This window comes from Mercenaria mercenaria, chromosome 2 (genome assembly GCF_021730395.1).
Source record: "Mercenaria mercenaria strain notata chromosome 2, MADL_Memer_1, whole genome shotgun sequence".
Lineage (NCBI taxonomy): Eukaryota > Metazoa > Mollusca > Bivalvia > Venerida > Veneridae > Mercenaria > Mercenaria mercenaria.
This window is the reverse complement of record NC_069362.1, coordinates 10,988,820-11,008,986: the sequence shown is the minus strand read 5'-3', so window position 1 is coordinate 11,008,986 and position 20,167 is coordinate 10,988,820. Positions and strand designations below refer to the sequence as shown.

The window sequence follows — 20,167 nt, the reverse complement described above, 5'->3', positions numbered from 1 at the left end:
ATGTTAAAATGGTAAACAAAACATGTAGTCTTTATAGCCAGGTGGTCTCTGTTCAGAGGTGGTCTTTAACACAGGTTTGACTGTATATAGAAGAAAGACGTTTTAGGACCTGCAGATAAAACGTAAAAGAAATGAAGAGTTCATGTTTCACGGGTGGTAAACGCGCAATCCAATTCCCACTGGGAATACGCTTAAAATGGGTTGCGCAACTTCAGGTGCTGGTGTTACTCATCAGTATATATAAAATCGAGGTAGATGGGTTTTGTTTTTGTAAATAATGACACATTTACGAGTGTTTTCGAAAAAAGCAAAATGCTATTCGACACAAAAATGAATAAAGACCATATGTTTGAAATACCAACTTATTAATTTAAGAATCAGCCCTGATATCACGAAAATCTTGACTTGTTTTTCATATGATAATTTAGGTATAATATATATATAAATGATGTCAAGATGGGTTGAAATTAATGTTATCAATGATAACGAAGATAAAGCCGAGGACGTTGGATCAATTGAAAACTAGGTTAAAATGTATGTTGCCCCACGTCTGGACAAATAATTGTAGTGGACGGAGATATTTACCAGTTTTAGATTTGATGGTTCTTCTGCAGTTTTCCATCATGAGTGTATTTGAACTTTTTTCTTTTTAACTTATTATAACTTGAACAAAGTTTAAAGCCATCAAACGATTTCTACATTTCTTATTATTTTCTTAAATGCTTTAAAAATAAAGTCATACACATTTCTGTAAAAGAAAATTTTTATTGTTGAAATGCGATTACAAAGTTTACATCAAGTAAATAGAATGTATCAGTTCCTTCCGTAGTGACATTATATGAAAAAACAAAACAACAACAACAACAGATAACGCATGCGACATATGTAACAAAGGATTAACTTTGTCGTCTGAATTGACCAGACCATACATTCAGCGTATTATATAATTGCTTGCATGAAATGGTTATATCATTTATCACTTGACATGATTCTACTAACAAGTCGTTTGTGTGAAGAAATATATACTTAATAACATTTGAAAAGAAGAATGTAATGTTTTCAGTCCTTTTATCCCGTAGTCGAATGATTGGAAAAACAAAAACATTTACTCTAGTTCGTATATGTCTACAGTATCTCTGTTACACATTGTAACAACTAGTTGTTGTTGCTCTGGATCAAAAGAAACTGTCTGACTGTCTTTAACTTTCCCAATCATACCCATCTTCTTCATTGTCTTTTCATTCATTTGGAAAATATTGGACTGTTCCCAGCCACAAGTGAAAATATTTCCTCTACCATCGGTACAAACTCCCTCTAGTGGAACTAAATCAGGATCATTACATGTTGATTCATAATTCCCCTGCAAATCAAGGATTATCACACCTATGTTGCGATCAGCTACATATATCCTATCTCCATAACTGCTGAGACTGATATGTCGGTTTGCATTAAAAATGGCATTTCCTTGCCGGTCGGTTGTGATTTTGTGTAGCACAGAGCCATTCATGTCATGAATATAGAGAGAGGTACTGCCGTCAGAGACAAACAGTTTACTATCCTTGTAGGCAAGACCCCAGCAACTATGATCTAGCTTTAGTTGTTTCGTTGTTACCATCTTGTTTCCGAGTGATACGAATTGAATAGATTTGTTTTGAAGGTTTACAGCAATTTCATCTTTACCAGTTTGACAGATAGCCTGAGGTGAAGCTCCCAGAACTAGCTGATCCTTGACAGATTTTGAAGAAAGATCTACACGTTTCAGGCTTTTGTTGTTTGAGTCAGCTAGTAGTAATAAACCATCCGCTGTGAAACATGAGCCTTGAATATAACATTTCCCTTCATTTGCATATCTGATATTTACTTCATACTTGCTTTGCACTTGATACAATGTAGTTTTTAACCCTGCAGAGACCATTCCTAATGATTTCACCTCATTCAGAAAAGCTGTAATTTTTGAATAGGCAGTAAATAAGATTTTAACATCCAAAGCTTTTCTCAGAACTCTTTCTGATTTTGTTGTTTCAAAAATACGTTTCTTTGCCATTTTAACAGAGACAAACTCTTGTGCTTTATTTCCAAAGGATTTGCTAACATTTTCCGCCGACAGTCCTAGTTTATCTATGGTCTCCTGTGCAACTTTGATCTCGTTTTCTATGTTTTCTCTCATTTTCCTGTATACTTCTTCCAAGTTTCTGATAGACTCGGTCTCAAGTGTGTCTAACACAGCTTCCATTTCTTTTCGGAAATTCCTAATTGACTCCTCTGCTTTCACTTTGTATTGGTCAAGTTCGATGACAAGATGTTCTTTTGCCTTCTTTATGTCTTCCATATTAGCCTTCTCTGCGAGTAGTTGTCCCTTTATTTCATCAGCAGTTGACTTCTCATATAAAGTGTCTATTTCGTCAGGAACAGAGTTTATAGTTTTGCACGTTCTGAAAGAGTAAATGTACAAATCTGCTAATTAACTCTATTAAAGTACTTTGTTTACGGATCATTTAAAGTGTTTAAAGACACACCCAAGTGGATTTTAATTTCGGAAATCATGCACCATAGACCCATTACTTTTTCTAATACACATGTACTACAGCAGAAGTATTATGTACGTTCAGATTGTATACTTTGTCAAATAGCACATGTACTGCGACAGTCCACGTTCTATTTTGTAGAAAATGTCAAACTTCTTTTTCAAAAGTATTTTCCTTAACTTCGAAAAATAATGGTTAACTTATGTGAGCCGTGCCATGAGAAAACCAACATAGTGGCTTTGCGACCAGCATGGGTTAGGATCCATGCCGTTCGCTAATGGTTTCTCTAATTGCAACAGGCTTTGAAAGCGAACAGCATGGATCCTGACCAGACGGCGCGGGATCCATGCTGGTCGCAAAGCCACTATGTTGGTTTTCTCATGGCACGGCTCATACAGTAGCAGTATTTTATCATTGTGAGAGCTCTATTTTCACTTTCGTTTTGCCGTTTTTGCAATTTTCTGAAATGCATTTGTTTTCACTTTTGTCACATTTTCAAGACCCTGAGTGCCCATCAAAACAAGTTAGTTAAACACTAGTTAAAGTTAAAATAACAAAAAAGAAGTTTGATATTTTCTACAAAAAGAACATGGACAATTGAAGTACATGTGATATAAGATAAAATTTGTTGTTCCAACCGCAACAACATGTATTGAAAACAGCTTCTACTTATACTTTTTCCGAAAAACAAAGACATACGAGACATAAAAATCCTAAAACACAAAAAGACCGTAAATGGATAAATATGAATATGAAAGTTAACTATTTAATGGTTTTAATGTACAGTACACTTTATCTCACTGAGATTTTTTTGCAATGTTTGGTACATTTGAAAGCAGTAACGTTTGATTGTTACAAGTTATTATTTAAATATGTGTTACCTGTGATTTAAAGCTATACAAGTCGCACACACAATTTCATCATGGTCTGCACAATACATGTCCAGCAGCTTGGTGTTGTGAACGGTACATCTTTCTGTTGGGCAACTTGGCAACATTCTCTGTGCACTACCTTTACTGAAATTTGACTTGCCAAGGAACTGATGTACCCCAACTGCAGAGGGAAACAGCTTGTGAAAGTCTGCGCATGGTATACAGAAATAATCCTGACACTCCACACAGTAAATATCTGCCTCTCTTGTTATACTTTTCTTTGCACATATACAACATTTAAAGTTGATTATTTCCTCTGATCCATCTCCTCCAGTAGCCATTTTGTCCCACTTGTTTATTTTACTTCCTCGTAACGAAAGCAATATATAACCGATAAATTTTCAGAAAAGTACACTAAGTAAACGGATGCATAAAATTAAATGCTTGTATCCTGGTATCTAGTTACTGATAATGTAATACAATGTTCACCATCTTTATGTAGGTGTGTAAGTTTAAAAATGAGTGTTTTGTTGGGCAATACAAATTTACACCGTAGCCTGATTAACACTATATTTGCTAAAGTTTCAAGTTTATTGACAAAGTCATGTTCCTTTAAGGGCATCTGGCAACAACAACAACATAAACAGTAACAAAATAATGAAAATGGCAAAAAGCGGCAATGATGGCACGATATTGAAGTGTGACAGCATGAAATATTATTAGTTAATAATAATTGCCATATCGTACAATTGTCGTTTTTCAATATGGAAAGCCATAGCTGTCTGGTACGTTATGCTGTTCTTGTATGAGTGTATGAAGTGGATTTTGAGGGGTAGGGGAGGAAGGGGTTGGGGAGTGGTTAACGTCACACCGACACAGTTAATTATAGGTCATTTGGCTTCAAGTTTGATAATGGCGGAAGACCTCTGGTGTCCCCGGAACATCATTTCATCACGAGCGGGCACTGGATAGAACAACCGACCTTCCGTAAGCTAGCTGAATAGCTTCCACAAATGAAGTATTAAACGCCCTGAGTGAGGTTCGAACCGACATCAAAAGTGTTTCGAAGTCAGCGGGTATGCCATGGAAGCCTAAGTATATGAATTGTGTCTACTTATATGTGTTTATAATTTACATGTATACGATGATATCATGTGCTCAACAATGTATATGGTGTTCTTTCATCATTTCTGTGCGGTCCTTCCAGAAGTACATTCGATTCTTTTGTTTTATTGTGCAGTTTATTTCACTTCATATGCGGTCTTTTCAGCTGTTAATGTGGAGCTTTCAACTTAATATGCATTGCCTTTGACTGTATATGTTATGTTTTTAACATTATGTGCTTTCAGCTTTATGCGGATTTAACTGTATACGAGGTCCTTGTATCTGTATATATAATGCATGCGGTTTTTATATCTATACCTGTGATTTCAATTGTATATGCGGTGCTAGTTTAAAAAAGTACAGTGCAACCTTTCTAGTGCGAACGAATAAAGTGCAGTGAACGAGTACAATGCAGTCTCTGTAATGTGAACGAGTAAAGTGCAGTGTATGTAGTGTGAACGAGTACAATGCAGTCTTTATAGTGTGAAGGAGTGAAATGCAGTCACTACAGTGTGAACGAATACAATGCAGTCACTACAGTGTGAACGAGTACAATGCAGTCACTGTAGTGTGAACGAGTACAATGCAGTCTCTGTAGTGCGAACGAATACAACGAGTACAATGCAGTCTCTGTAGTGTGAACGAGTGAAGTGTAATCTCTTTAGTGTGAACGAGTACAATGCAGTCTCTGTAGTGTGAATGAATAAAGTGAAGTCTCTGTAGTGTGAACGAGTACAATGCAGTCTCTGTAGTGAGAACGAGTACAATGCTGTCTCTGTAGTGTGAACGAGTATAATGCAGTCTCTGTAATGTGAACGAGTTCAATGTAGTGTGAATGAGTACAATGCAATTTCTGTAGTGTAAAACAGTACAATGCAGTCTTTGTAGTTTAAACGAGTACAGAGGAACCTCTCTAGTATGTACGAGTACAGTGGAGTCTCTGTAGTGCGGAAAGAGAAAGAGCACTAGTTAGTTTGAACGAGTACAAAACAACATCTGTGTTTGAAAGAGTAAAATTGAAATTTTCCAGTGTAAACGAGTACAGTGCAACCTCCGTACTGTAAACGAGGGCTCAGTGCAATGTCTGTAGTGTGAACAAATACAGTGCAACCTCTCTAGTGTGAACACGTTCATTGCAGTCTCTAGTTTGAACGAGTACTGTGCAACCTAGGTAGTGTGATAGAGTAACGTGTAGTCTCTAGGTCGAACGAGTATAGTGCAAACTCTCTAGTGTGTGCAAGAATATTGCAGTCTCTACTTTGAACGAGTACAGTGTAACCTCTTTAGTATAAACAAGTGTATTGCAGTCTCTAGTTTGAACGAGTACAGTGCAGTCCCTGTAGCATGAACAAGTATATTGCAGTTTCCAGTTTGAAAGAGTACAATGCAACCTGTCTAGTGTGAACAAGTACATTGCAGTCTCTAGTTTGAACGAGAACAGTGCAACCTCTGTAGTGTGATCAAGTGCATTGCAGTCTCTAATTTGAACGAGAACAGTGCAGTATCTCTAGACTCTAGTATGAACAAGTATATTGCAGTATCTAGTTTGAACGAGTACATTGCAGTCTCTAGTTTGAACGAATACAGTGCAACCTCTCTAGTAAGTACAAGTGCATTGCAGTCTCTAGTTTGAATGAGTACAGTGCAGCCTCTATAGTGTGAACGAGTAAAGTGCAGTCTCTAGTTTGAACGAGTACAGTGCTGTCTCTGTAGTATGAACAAGTGCACTGCAGTCTCTAATTTGAAAGAGTACAGTGCAACCTCTCTAGTATGAACACTTATATTGCATTTTTTGTTTGAACGAGTACAGTGCAGTATTTTGTTTGAACGAGTAAAGCGTAACCTCTCTAGTGTCAACAAGTGCATTGCAGTCTCTAGTTTGAACGAGTACAGTGCAACTTCTCTAGTGTGATAGAGTAACGTGTAGTCTCCAGTTTGAACGAGTACAATGCAGCCTCTCTAGTGTGAACACGTGCATTGCAGTCTCTTGTTTGAACGAATTCAGTGCCACCTGTGAACGAGTGAAGTGCAGTCTCTTATTTGAACGAGTAAAGCATTACCTCTCTAGTGTGAAAAAGTAAATTGCAGTCTCTAGTTTGAGCGAGTACAGTGCAACCTCTCTAGTATGAACGAGTAAATTACAGCTGCTGTACAGTGCAGTCTCTAGTGTGAACAAATGTACTGCAACCTCTGAAGTGTAAACGAGTACGCAGCTCAGTGCCTGTAGTGTGAACAAATACAGAGCAACCTCTTGGGTGAACAAGTACAATGCAGTCTCTAGTGTGAACGAGTTAGTGAAACCTCTGTACTGTGAACTCCTCGGTTATGAACAAGTACATTATAAGCAAGTACAGTGCAGTCTCTGTAATGTGAACAAGGACAGTGCATTCACTGTTGCATTGAAATTGTAGTGCAGTCTCTAGAGTGTACGGTTACAGAAGTAAAGTTCACCCCTATAATGTGAACGAGTATAGTTCATACTCCCCAGTGTGTGTGATCAAAAACAGTGCAACCTCTGTAGTGTAAACAAGTACACCTTAGTCTCTAGTTTCACGAGTATATTGCAACCTATTTAGTCTGAACGAGTAAAGTGAAGTCGCTATAGTTTGTACGAGTATAGCGCAGTCTCTGTTGTGAATGAGTACAGTACAACCCCTGTAATGTTAACGGGTGCGCATTGCAGTCTCCGGAATATGAACAAGTACAATACAGTCTCTTATGTAAACGAATGCAGTGCAACCTCGAGCTCTGAAACTGAAACTGAAACTGCTTTATTTGATTAAACGCCTAATTTTACACATATTATATTCACTGGCGTTGTTCATTAAAAAAAAAAAAAAAAAAAAAAAAAAAAAAAAAACATAATAAATTATATTCAAACACGACATATTTGACAAAATTTCTGTACTGCAATTTCTGAATTACAACATTGCGTATAAAGCATACACGATCACACTACATAGTAGAGTATACTCAGCGTCTCTACCATATTCAGTCAATCAACATAGAAGTGATCAGAACCATGATTCAAACCTTTTAAAAAACAGTGTTTTGAGCTTCTTTTTAAAAGTGTCTGCCGAATCAGAATTTCTCACGTCTACTGGTAGTTGGTTCCATAGTTTCGGCCCTACAGTCCGAAAACTTCAGTCGCCAAATGTTTTACGTTTGTTAAATGGTACCTTGTAACAACCTTTAACAGAATCTGAAGACCTTAAACTACTGGTCCGAGAGCTCACGGACTTTTATTGCAATAATTGAGGCCAAAAGAAGTTTATACTTTTTTGGAAACAGTATTTCACATCCTCCATGAAAACCCATTTCTTAAGTGTCAAAGCCGTGCCTATCTATATTTTGTTCACTTATGTTTGTGATAGGGGAGGTAAAACTCACTTGTAAAAATATTAGGGGGTAGGGTAAAGTTTACGTCTACAAGTTGCTTCACTGTTTAATTACAGTAACTATCTTATTGTCAGTAAATGTATAATTGTCAAACAATGACAGCCATAAGAAATTTATCAAAAAGGACTGAAGGGCAAACTGGATTTCAAGGTCAAAGGTCAGATTTATGTTAAAGTCACAAAAATTGGCACATTTGAAATTTATTTTTATTCTTAAAAAATACTTTGTTATCATAAGTCACTCATCTTTATTTATGTAATGTGAATATATCAGCCAAAATCAGAAATGCAAATTTTATTGCAAAAAGTCAAGGTCAACCCTGATAATTGTAAGTCAAAGTTCATTTTCATGCAAAAATGTGAAAATTATTATCTTTACTTTTTTTAATCTGCTTAATATGTCTTCACATTATTAGTCACTGAAGTTAATTCATTTTAATGTTTGTATGTCAGGCAACGTCACCAGTGCAGATGTAACCCCAAATCTGCCAAGAGTAAAGCTAATATCAAAGGTCAAAGGTCAAATTTGTGTTAAAAATTGCACAAATAGCTTCCTGTTTGAAATATAACAGATATGTTTTCATCATTATAAGTAATTACTCGTGGTTTATTTTAGTGTATATATGTCTCACAATGTCAATAAAGAAGATATCGTCTAAAGGCAGACAAGTTCAAATGTAATATTAAGGATCAAAGGTCATTTTCATTTAAGAGAATGATAAAATAGCTCTTTTACTTTTCTCTTTTTTGACAATTTCCTGTCGATCTAGTCAATGATATCTGTTCATTTTAATGTATAAATGTTAGGCGATGTCTTGTATGCACATATAATTTCAAAACATTCAAGTTCAACCATAATATGAAAGGTCAAAGGTCAAAAAGTGAGTAAAATGTTGCAATAATATCACCTATTTGTAATAATTTTTATTGTTAAAATGTATTTGTTTTGTCATTTCAGTAACTGATCGTTGTTCATTTTACTGTATATATCTCAGACGATGTCATGGAAGAGAAAATAAGTCAAGGTCAAACCTGGTATTAAAGGTCAGGGGTCACTTTTGTGTAAAAGATCAAATGTAGCATACTTACTCATTACTTTTTTCAAAAATAGCTTTTTGTTATAATTCACTGTTAGAAATTTATTTTAATGTATACATGTCAAGCAAGGTCAGCAATATAGGTTTTGTTCTAATAAGTCGAAGCTAGTCCTTTTTATCAAAGGTCAAATGTCAAATTTGTGTGAAAATTCAGAAAAACAGCACGTTTGCAATGATTTTTCTTTATTATTTTAGGGTATTTTTGTCAACACTAGTAACTGATTATTATTCATTTTAAAGTATATATAACAGGTGATAACAATCTTCCTTAATTACGAAAATATTAGTCAGTGTAAATCCTGACATTAAAGGTCAAAGGAGAGCGTCTTCAAGAAACTTGCCATTATGAAAAAATGGCTTGAACAAGTTGGGGAGCAAATGAAAAGATCCTACGGCAAGTCTACACAGGCACCGAATGGCCCATAGCAGAGTAAGCATCCACCTCATGGGTAACTGCTTCCATAACCAGTAAAGATAAACTGGACAACGTTCAAAATTCAGGCCTGAGGATAAGTCTTTGAGCAATGTAAACAACTCCAATAAAGGAAATGAAAAAGACATCCAACCTTGAGCCATTAGAGACAAGACGAGAGTACAAAGCCCTTAGGCAGGCAGAGAAGGCAAAGAGACTACAATCACACCCACTCTATTCAAAACTCGAGAGCAGAACAAAGAACAGACTGAAATGACAGAGTCTCAACCATATCGTCAAAGGACTGCAGAAAGGAAAAGCAGAAGCACTGGACACAGAGGCAGAACCGCTTGTGCCCGGTGAATGGGCTCCTAGACAGTGTGCTCCAAAGATCAGATTTGAGGTGCCAGGAGTAGAAGAAAAGGGAAAAAGAACATCAGGCTCACCAACAATCTTTTACACTAGAAATGATCAATGACCGCTATCCAGCATACTCTTGGATCCAAGCATATACCGATAGATCAGTGGAAAAGCAGTTCAGAATGCTGGGAGTGGTGCCTACATCAAATTCTCTCACACTCTGTCATCCAGTAGGCAAGAGATTCTTCAACTTTAGAACCGAGACGCAAGCCCCCATTTCGGCCACACCCCAACTGTATGAGCGAGGAGAAAAGGTACAAAGTATTTTTTTCCTAACAGACTCCAAGTGAGCTCTTCAGGCTCTCTCAGCAGGTCCATCAGACATCTTAACGAGACAGCTGCTGGAAATGTGGGCATAGCCGAAAATGAAGCTGCGGACGAACTTTGCAAAGGAAGCAACCAATAAATACAGTCCCAAACCTCCAACTTCATACAGAGAATCTCAGATTCTGCTAAAGAATAGATTTGCGTCAGACTAGAAGAACATAAATGATGGAGGCTACCTGCCCAATAATAACGGTCTACACAAGCTAATCCGAGAAAGCCAAACAACTACCCTCCGTTAGTGCACTGGACACTGTGGCCTGAGAAAACATATGAAGAAGCGGGGTGTTGCAAAGACACCAAAATGCCAGTGCGTATCAGAGGAACAAATACCATTACACATCCTGCAAAGCGGTTTCTATCTGGAAGAAGTACGCCAGTAGGTTTGGCCCACAGACATCCCATATGAGACCAGGCTGTGGGGAGATGCCAGCGACCTGCAGAACCAGTGCAGTTCACTGCCGCATCTAGTGTCAAAGCCATGCCTATATATATTTTGTTCAGGAAATTTGATGTAGGCACCACTCCCAGCATTCTGAACTGCTTTTTCCACTGATCCATCTGTATATGCTTGGATCCAAGAGTGTGCTGGATAGCGGTCATTGATCATTTCTAGCGTAAGAGATTGTTGGTGAGCCTGGTGTTGTTTTCCCTTTTCTTCTACTCCTGGCACCACCAATTTGATCTTTGGAGCACATTGTCTAGGAACCCATTCATCGGGCACAAGCGGCTCTGTCTCTGCATCTAGTGCTGCTGCTTTTCCTTTCTGCAGTCCTTTGACGATATGGTTGAGACTCTGTCGTTCCAGTCTGTTCTTGGTTCTGTTCTCGAGTTTTGAGTGGAGTGGGTGTGATTGTAGTCTCTTTGCCTTCTCTGCCTGCACAAGGGCTTTGTACTCGCGTCTTATCTCTAATGGCTCAAGGTTGGCTGTCTTTTCCATTTCTTTTATTGGAGTTGTTTATCCTCAGGCCTAAATTTTGAACCTTGTCTAGTTTATCTTTACTGATTTTGGAAGCAGTTACCCATGAGGTGGATGCGTGCTATGCTATGGGCCGTACGGTGCCTGTGTAGACTTACCGTAGGATCTGCTCCCCAACTTGTTCAAGCCTTTTTTCATAATGGCGAGTTTCTTGAAGACCCTCTCCCTTGACCTTTAATGTCAGGTTTGACCTTGACTAATTTTTGATAATCAAGGAAGAATGATATCATCTGTTATATATACTTTAAAATGAATAATGATCAGTTACTAGTGTTGACAAAAATACCTAAAACAATAAAGACAAATAATTACAAACATGCTGTTTTTGCGAATTTTCACACAAATTTGACCTTTAACCTTTGATAAAAGGGTTGGCTTTGACCTTTTAGGGAAAACCTACATAGCTGTCCTTGCTTGAAATGTATACATTAAAATAAATTGCTAAAAGTGAATTACAACAAGAAGCTATTTTTAAACAAAGAAATGAGTAAGTATGCTACATTTTGATCTTTTACAGAAAAATGACCCCTGGCCTTTAATACCAGGTTTGACCTTGACATACTTTCTCTTCCATGACATCGTCTGACATATATACAGTAGAATGAACAACGATCAGTTACTGAAATGACAAAACAAATACTTTTAAACAATAAAAATTGTTACAAATAGGTGATATTATTGCAACATTTACTCACTTTTGACCTTTGACCTTTCATATTATGTTGAACTTGAATGTTTTGAAATTATATGTGCATGTCAGACATCGCCTAACATTTACATATTAAAATGAACTGATATCATGGACTAATATCGACAAGATATTGTTAACAAAGAGAAAAGTTAAAGAGCTTTTTTTTCATTCTTTTACTTGAAAATGACCTTTGATCCTTAATATTACATTTGAACTTGTCTGATTTTAGACGATATCTTTATTACTGGCATTGTGAGACATATATACACTAAAATAATTCACGAGCAGTTACTTATAATGATTAAAACATATGTGTTATATTTCAAACAGGAAGCTATTCATGCCATTTTTCACACAAATTTGACCTTTGACCTTTGATATAAGCTTTACTCTTGGCATTTTGGGGGTTACATCTGCACTGGTGACTTTGCCTGACATACAAACATTAAAACGAATTAACTTCATTGACTAATAATGTGAAAACATATTAATCTGATTAGAAAAAGTTAAGGCAATAATTTTCACATTTTTGCATGAAAATGATCTTTGACCTTCAATTATCAGGGTTGACCTTGACTTTTTGCAATAAAATTTGCATTTCTGATTTTGGCTGATATATACGCGCTACATAAATAAAGATGAGTGACTTATGATAACAAACTATTTTTTAAGAATAAAAATAAATTTCAAATGTGCCAAATTTTGTGATTTTAACATAAATCTGACCTTTGACCTTGAATATCCAGTTTGCCCTTCAGTCCTTTCTGGTGAATTTCTTATTGCTGTCATTGTTGGTCATATATACATTTACTGACAATCAGATAATTACTGTAATTAATCAGTAAACTTTACCCTACACCCTAATATTTTTACAAGTGAGTTTTACCTCCCCTATCACAAACATAGGTGAACAAAATATAGATAGGCACGGCTTTGACACTTAAGAAATGGGTTTTCATGGAGGATATGAAATACTGTTTCCAAAAATGTATAAACTTCTTTTGGCCTCAATTATTGCAATAAAAGTCCGTGAGCTCTCGGACTATACGTTTTGGTGCTTGTTCCGATAATAATTCAGTCAAGTAAGATGGAGCTTGGCCGATTGAACAATTAAACATGACAGTTAAAATCTTAAATTCAATTCTAGCTTTAATAGGAAGCCAATGTAGTCGGAACAAAGCTTGTTTTGAAATGTCGTACTTGCTGAGTCTTAAAACGAGTTTGTGTGACAGGAAAGGCCGTACCGGCGACAGTAACCATCAGAACAAATCAACACCCTTTACAATATTTACAAATTTATTTACAAAAGATGATTATTAACAATGAATAGATATGAAAAGAAAAAAAAACTGATTATAAGAAAGAAAAAAAAAAGAAAGTTCAGTATCTCTAGATACAAAAGTTCTTAAATTCCATTCTAATCTGACGTGACACAGTTCTTTAATTCAATTGTGAACTTTAAGTAGCACAAACAAAACGCAGCTTCTAAATTCAAAATACAGTCCCTTTAAACCGTGAATACGTTGATTCCGTGTTGGCTCCCTATGGTGGTAGGTGATTGCATCCCTGAGCTGACTTCAGAGGATAACAAAAATCATCGTCTTTGCGGTTTACGGCACAACCATGGGACGAAAGCTCTGCGCTGGGAATATCACATCCAGGCGAGTGAAGACAAGTGAACCTCGGGCATTGTACTTCCGGGTTATGACATCACCAGGTAAAATCGTCTGGCGGAAGAAGCTCGATCGAGCATAAATTTCTAGCAAGAAAATAATTCAGACATAGATTCGTCTATAAAGTCGTAAGGTGGTGTGCGCAAGGCATATCTAGTCCAGTCTATTTAAAGGATAATGTCCCGCCAAATACTAAATTTCATGGGATTCACGGCTAAGCCGTGAGCTATGACTATTGTCATTTTCACGGGATTCACGATATAGCCGGGAAATCTAACTACTTTGGCGCGAATTTAAATTGACAATTTGAGGCCCATTATAGTGGTTTTGGGGATAAAAACATAAATTACTGAAGTTTATAAAATATCAACTTTCTTATTACTGAACAGAATTTAATGAAATTTACATGGAAATTTAAGTTATGAAATACAGAAAAACATGAGAGGTATTTCATGCGTGAAATCTGACATTTACCTCAATAACTCAAAAATTTACAAAAAGATGATGCAATACCTGCATTTACAATACATATAAAATAGGCCCGTATGTCAATTTGTGACACACGTCCCCCCTTAAAAAGAAAATTTATAATTTTCTTAAATGAAAACAAAATGACATACTGAAAATAGCAAACACAAAAGAAAACACACACTGTCACTATCTGTACACAATATAATATAGCCACTTGTCTACACTCTACTCAAATAATCTGCGCCTACATTTTCTCTACCAGGAATTGCTCTGATACTGATCCTATATGGCTGCAATGCCAATGCCCATCTCATCAGCCTGGAATTGCTAAGTTTCGCTTTATTCAAATAAGTAAGCGGCTGATGATCTGTCTCTAATACAAAGTCTTTACCGAACAAATACCGGTGAAACTTAGCTACTGCCCATACTATCGCTAAACACTCCTTCTCTATCACTGAGTACTTTTGCTCCTAGTAGAAATTTTCTACTAGCATACGCTACAGGTAATTTCTCTCCATCACTTTCCTGAAGCAATACTGAGCCTAAACCTAAATCTGAAGCATCTACTCTCAATATAAAAGTCTGATCTAAATCTGGCAACTTCAAAATAGGCGGACCCATTAAGCTAGCCTTCAAAGTCTGGAAAGCCTTTTCTTGACTTTCACCCCACTCTACAAGATTTGGCTGACCCTTTTTCGTCAAATCTGTGAGCGGAACTGCAATGGCGCCGACATTTGAGATAAACTTAAAAAGTATCAATAGAAGTACGCATACAAAATATATATCTGTCAATACCTTTGAGAAATTGTCTAACAAATCTACTACTTCCTGTTTACATTCTACTGGTAACTCCGGATTTATCTCTACATCTTTGTACGTTTCTGTACCCTGCTTTATAGGACACAAAACTATATCCTTTTCTACTCTACTCGAAAACTCATCACTACTTTCATTCGGATCTAATCTGTCATAATCTCTCTGATCCTCCTCTACAATAGCTGCTCCAACCTTACTTAAAATACCCTTATCTGGTATAGACTTACTATCATCCTTCCTTTCACAGTACTGTTTCAGCATGTTTGCATGAAACGTTTTCAACTTTCCGTCTACATCTATCCTGTAATCTAGTCTATTTACTACCTCTACTACTACGTAAGGACCCTTCCAATGTAACAACAACTTATTATGTTTCGTAGGTAACAATACAAGTACCTTACTACCTGCCTTAAACCTCCTATCTCTAGCCTTCTATGTAATACTTCTTGTATCTAGCACTACTTTTTGCTAACTGTTGCTGAGCTATCTTACACGTATCCTCCAACTTTTTCTTGCAAATCCATAACATACTGGTAAGTGGTTTTAACCTCATCATTCTCCATCTTACCAGCCCATAACTCTCTTAGCACAGTTATCGGTCCACGGATTGTTCTACCGTAAAGTAACTCAAAGGGAGAAAATCCCAAACTTTCTTGCGGAACTTCACGGTAAGCAAACAACATAGCATTCAAATACCTATCCCAATCTCTAGGTCTCTCACTACACATACGCTTTCAACATTTGCTTCAAACTACCGTTAAACTTCTCTACTAAACCGTTACACATAGGGTGATACGGTGTTGTAGTTAACTGCCTTAATGACAATAACCTACTAACTTCTGCCATAAGTTCTGACGTAAACTGCGATCCACAATCGGTAAGCATTTCCTCTGGCACTCCTAATCTACTATACATATCTACTAATGCCTCTGCTACTCTCTCAGTTTCAATACTAGGTAGTGCTATAGCTTCTGGATATCTAGTAGCATAATCTACCATAGTCAAAATATACCTGTTTTTCCTATCAGTCATAGGTTCGATCGGACCAACGATATCGACGGCAACTCTCTTAAACGGAGTATCAATCAAAGGCATTTTTCCTAACGGAACTTTACTTACTCTACCCTTAGCTATAGTACGTTGACAAATACTACATGACTGACAGTACCTCCTAACCTCTGCCATTACTCCTGGCCAGTAAAATTCGCCTAATACCCTATCACTAGTTTTCCTTATACCTAAATGGCCTGACAGTAATGAATCATGTGCAACTTTCATTACAGTTTCTCTAAGACATTTAGGTACAATCAGCTGTCTACTTTTGTCTAAATTCTGGGCGGTATACTCTCTATATAACAATCTATTCTTTATCTCAAACCTAACTGAACCTTTACCTCTACACTGCTTAATCGTACCTTCCTCAGCCTTCTTTCTACACAAATCTAAAGTGCTATCTTTCTGTTGCTTTTCTAAGAACTCCTCTCTAGATACATCTAAAATCTGAGACGGAACTTTAAGCTTTACTTGCTTCTTAACTTTGGCTTGCGCCCTAGTTTCTACTGCTGACGCTAAACTACTAAACTGAGGTTCTACAGCTCCCTCTACATTACCAATTATAACATCATTGGTAGGATTATCTACAACCAACGCCTCTACTGTACCCTTGAAATACGGACAATCAATATCTATTCTAGCTACATCTAGCCTATGTTCACTCCCATCTATGTACTTACATCTACGGGTTTTCTCTAAAAACTGACTTGCTTCTACTAAGTTCCGTTTCACTATCACACATGTACAACCTGTATCCCGCATAGCGATTACATCCCTACCATTACAAGTACCGGGTTTTGTAGGACATGTACTTACACTAAGCATACCTAACTCCTCAACATCACTTAGTTCTATAATGCTATTTCCACTCTCTGACCTACTTGACTTACTCCTATCTCTATCTCTATTTCTTCCTCTACCTCTACTCCTAGATCGGTCACGGCCTCTACCTCTATTTCTACTTTCCTTACTATTTCTATTCCCCCCTTTACTACTTTCCTGCTCTACCTCTAACTCTGCTGCTGCATTGGCACTATTACCGCCGTACTTTCCACTCCTACAGTAATATGAGCTATGCCCTATTCGACCACACTTATTACACTTTAGTACACCAAAGGGTTGAAAACTTCTACCTCTATTAGCAACATTGCTACTACCTCTATTACTAGTGCCTACATTACGACTACTAGGATAGTGTCTCTGAGGTATTTCATATGGTTTATAGCTCCGGTCCTTATTGGTTCGATTCACGACATACTTGGGACCTCCTCGAGTCTTTGCAAACAAATCTGCATCTTCTGCTACATCCTTAGCTTTAACTAACCTCTTACTACTCAAATTCTGGTATAGTTCTCTATTACATACATCTAAAAATTGGTCCCTAAGAATAAAATCTAACAATCCTTCGTACGTTTTATCTACCTTACTCAGTCTAAGCCAACCATCTAAATATCTACTTATTCTGGCTAGAAACATCACAAAGGTCTCATTATCACGAGGCCTCTCAGTTCTAAACTTTTTCTTATAGCCATCGTCAGTGAGTTCGAACTGACGTAGCAAAGCGGCTTTCAGTTTATCATAATCCTTCCTATCTTCCAACGGAAGCCTATCAAAAACCTCTCTTGCCGTACCCTTTAGAAGGAACGGTAAGTTAAGTGACCATATCTCTTTATCCCAATCCTGCGCAACAGCGTACGTTTCGTACACATTCAAGTACGCATCCATGGAATCAATTTTCTCATCAAAGGGAGTCATCTTAACCTTTACCTTTTTCTTACTCATCTTTTCTAAGTCTGTCTTAAACTTATGCTCTGTTTCTAATTTCCTACTTTCTGCTTCCTCCTTCTCTGTTTCTAACTTCCTAGCTAACACTAACTTCTCCTTTTCCATTTCTAACTTATCCTGTTCTAACTTACGTCCGTATTCTAACTTATCTAATTCTAACTTACGTTCATACTCTATCTTTTCCTTCTGCAATCTAGCTTCTAACTCTAATCTTTCCTTCTCTGTCTCTAAACTACTTTGTCGTTCATATTCTATCTTTTCCTTCTGCAACCTAGCTTCTAACTCTAATCTATCTTTCTCTGCTTCTAATCTACTATGTCTTTCATCACGTTCCCTAGCCTGCTCTTCCTTAACAAAGTTACGTAACTCCTCTCCTTCATAACCTAACTCCTTTCCTACCTTCGTTAACTCTACTACACTAGTCATGATTACACTACGTTAACACTATATAACACTACGCACTACAGCTACTATAACAACCTGAGACACTAAATAAACAATCGTGAGGGAATACTAGACTACACTAGTTTACACTAAAGCTCTACAGTTACCACTGGAGCCAAAACAAAATACTATACTCTACGTATATACTACACCAAACGTCCTCACTAAAATAATAATACACTAAGTTGCGCAACAGTACTATGTGTCAATCAAGGTTGCATAGGCAACAATCAACAAAGTACAGTGACAGTAGGCTGTAACAATACCCTAGCCTTATCAAATATCAATCAACTGTAACTGGTGTTAACACTTTAGTGTAACAAATAAACAAAAATAAATCAACGTGCTTTATCCTAAGATAAAGTATAGGTATAACACAACAGTGTAGCACTAAAACATAAGAGTAGGTTAAAAGTATATGCAAGTAAACAAGCTTGCTAACACACACAAATTAAAAAAAAATACTGTATCTGGTATGTATACAGTACACTAATACAAAATAAGATCACTGGGAGAAGTAGGGCGACGCACAATTATGAGTGAGTAGGATAACTCTCCTTGTCAAGGGCGATCACTCTCAGCACAGATATATGGTGGCTTAATCATAGAGTGACACAAAATAAACCCAAAAGAAAAATAAAAGGAACGAACTCACCCCAGAATCCAAGTGTCGTAAGCAACTGTCTATCAGTCTGTGACCACTAAAGCTGGTTAGCTGAAGTTACGGATCTGTCTTGTCTTGTCTGAGGTAAGCCGTCACTCTGAAAAATGAATAAAACTATTATATGTGTAACAATAGAACAAAACAAGAGGAATCTTTACAAATTATTGCTGCAGTTAAATGGGTGTTAATAATGTTCGAATAGCTACTGTGTCTGGTCGACCAATCCCACTTCTGACACCATTGTGACAGGAAAGGCCGTACCGGCGACAGTAACCATCAGAACAAATCAACACCCTTTACAATATTTACAAATTTATTTACAAAAGATGATTATCAACAATGAATAGATATGAAAAGAAAAAAAAACTGATTATAAGAAAGAAAAAAAAAAGAAAGTTCAGTATCTCTAGATACAAAAGTTCTTAAATTCCATTCTAATCTGACGTGACACAGTTCTTTAATTCAATTGTGAACTTTAAGTAGCACAAACAAAACGCAGCTTCTAAATTCAAAATACAGTCCCTTTAAACCGTGAATACGTTGATTCCGTGTTGGCTCCCTATGGTGGTAGGTGATTGCATCCCTGAGCTGACTTCAGAGGATAACAAAAATCATCGTCTTTGCGGTTTACGGCACAACCATGGGACGAAAGCTCTGCGCTGGGAATATCACATCCAGGCGAGTGAAGACAAGTGAACCTCGGGCATTGTACTTCCGGGTTATGACATCACCAGGTAAAATCGTCTGGCGGAAGAAGCTCGATCGAGCATAAATTTCTAGCAAGAAAATAATTCAGACATAGATTCGTCTATAAAGTCGTAAGGTGGTGTGCGCAAGGCATATCTAGTCCAGTCTATTTAAAGGATAATATCCCGCCAAATACTAAATTTCATGGGATTCACGGCTAAGCCGTGAGCTATGACTATTGTCATTTTCACGGGATTCACGATATAGCCGGGAAATCTAACTACTTTGGCGCGAATTTAAATTGACAATTTGAGGCCCATTATAGTGGTTTTGGGGATAAAAACATAAATTACTGAAGTTTATAAAATATCAACTTTCTTATTACTGAACAGAATTTAATGAAATTTACATGGAAATTTAAGTTATGAAATACAGAAAAAACATGAGAGGTATTTCATGCGTGAAATCTGACATTTACCTCAATAACTCAAAAATTTACAAAAAGATGATGCAATACCTGCATTTACAATACATATAAAATAAGGCCCGTATGTCAATTTGTGACAGTTTGGCACACATGTTCTGTATCCTTTGCATTTTCTGAATTTCACAGTGAGGAATGCTATACAATATTGCATTGCAATAATCTATACGTGAAATGACCAGTGATAATACCAGAATTTCAGTAGCCTCTTTAGTAAGGTTTTTTCTAATATTTTTGATTCTAAGATAATTAACCATTGCGGTCTGAC

The 20,167-nt window shown here is 36.9% G+C and overlaps 2 protein-coding genes across 2 annotated transcripts; both read right to left on the bottom strand.

Moving 5' to 3' along the window:
• Window positions 1-745: 745 nt before the first annotated feature.
• Window positions 746-3,908, bottom strand: LOC128546007 (uncharacterized). The gene is made up of 2 exons (XM_053529700.1): window positions 3,407-3,908; window positions 746-2,432 (listed from the first exon to the last, which is right to left on the bottom strand). Exons 1-2 carry the CDS (start codon window positions 3,736-3,738, stop codon window positions 1,106-1,108), a joined length of 1,659 nt encoding a protein of 552 aa, XP_053385675.1. The 5' UTR covers window positions 3,739-3,908; the 3' UTR covers window positions 746-1,105.
• Window positions 3,909-15,315: 11,407 nt separating this feature from the next.
• Window positions 15,316-19,618, bottom strand: LOC128550494 (uncharacterized). The gene is made up of 2 exons (XM_053529689.1): window positions 17,892-19,618; window positions 15,316-17,813 (listed from the first exon to the last, which is right to left on the bottom strand). The coding sequence occupies exons 1-2, from the start codon at window positions 18,044-18,046 to the stop codon at window positions 15,503-15,505; spliced, it is 2,466 nt and encodes an 821-aa protein (XP_053385664.1). The 5' UTR covers window positions 18,047-19,618; the 3' UTR covers window positions 15,316-15,502.
• Between the last annotated feature and the right edge of the window lie 549 nt (window positions 19,619-20,167).

Bases quoted from the DNA above. Each gene is read 5' to 3' on its own strand.
- LOC128550494 (XM_053529689.1), bottom strand. From the start codon at position 18,046: ATGACTAGTGTAGTAGAGTTAACGAAGGTAGGAAAGGAGTTAGGTTAT. The intron at 17,814-17,891 runs GTTGCAGAAGGA...GTTAGAAGCTAG, and splicing joins AGATTAGAGTTAGAAGCTAG to ATTGCAGAAGGAAAAGATAG.
- LOC128546007 (XM_053529700.1), bottom strand. From the start codon at position 3,738: ATGGCTACTGGAGGAGATGGATCAGAGGAAATAATCAACTTTAAATGT. The intron at 2,433-3,406 runs GTAACACATATT...TTACTCTTTCAG, and splicing joins TGTATAGCTTTAAATCACAG to AACGTGCAAAACTATAAACT.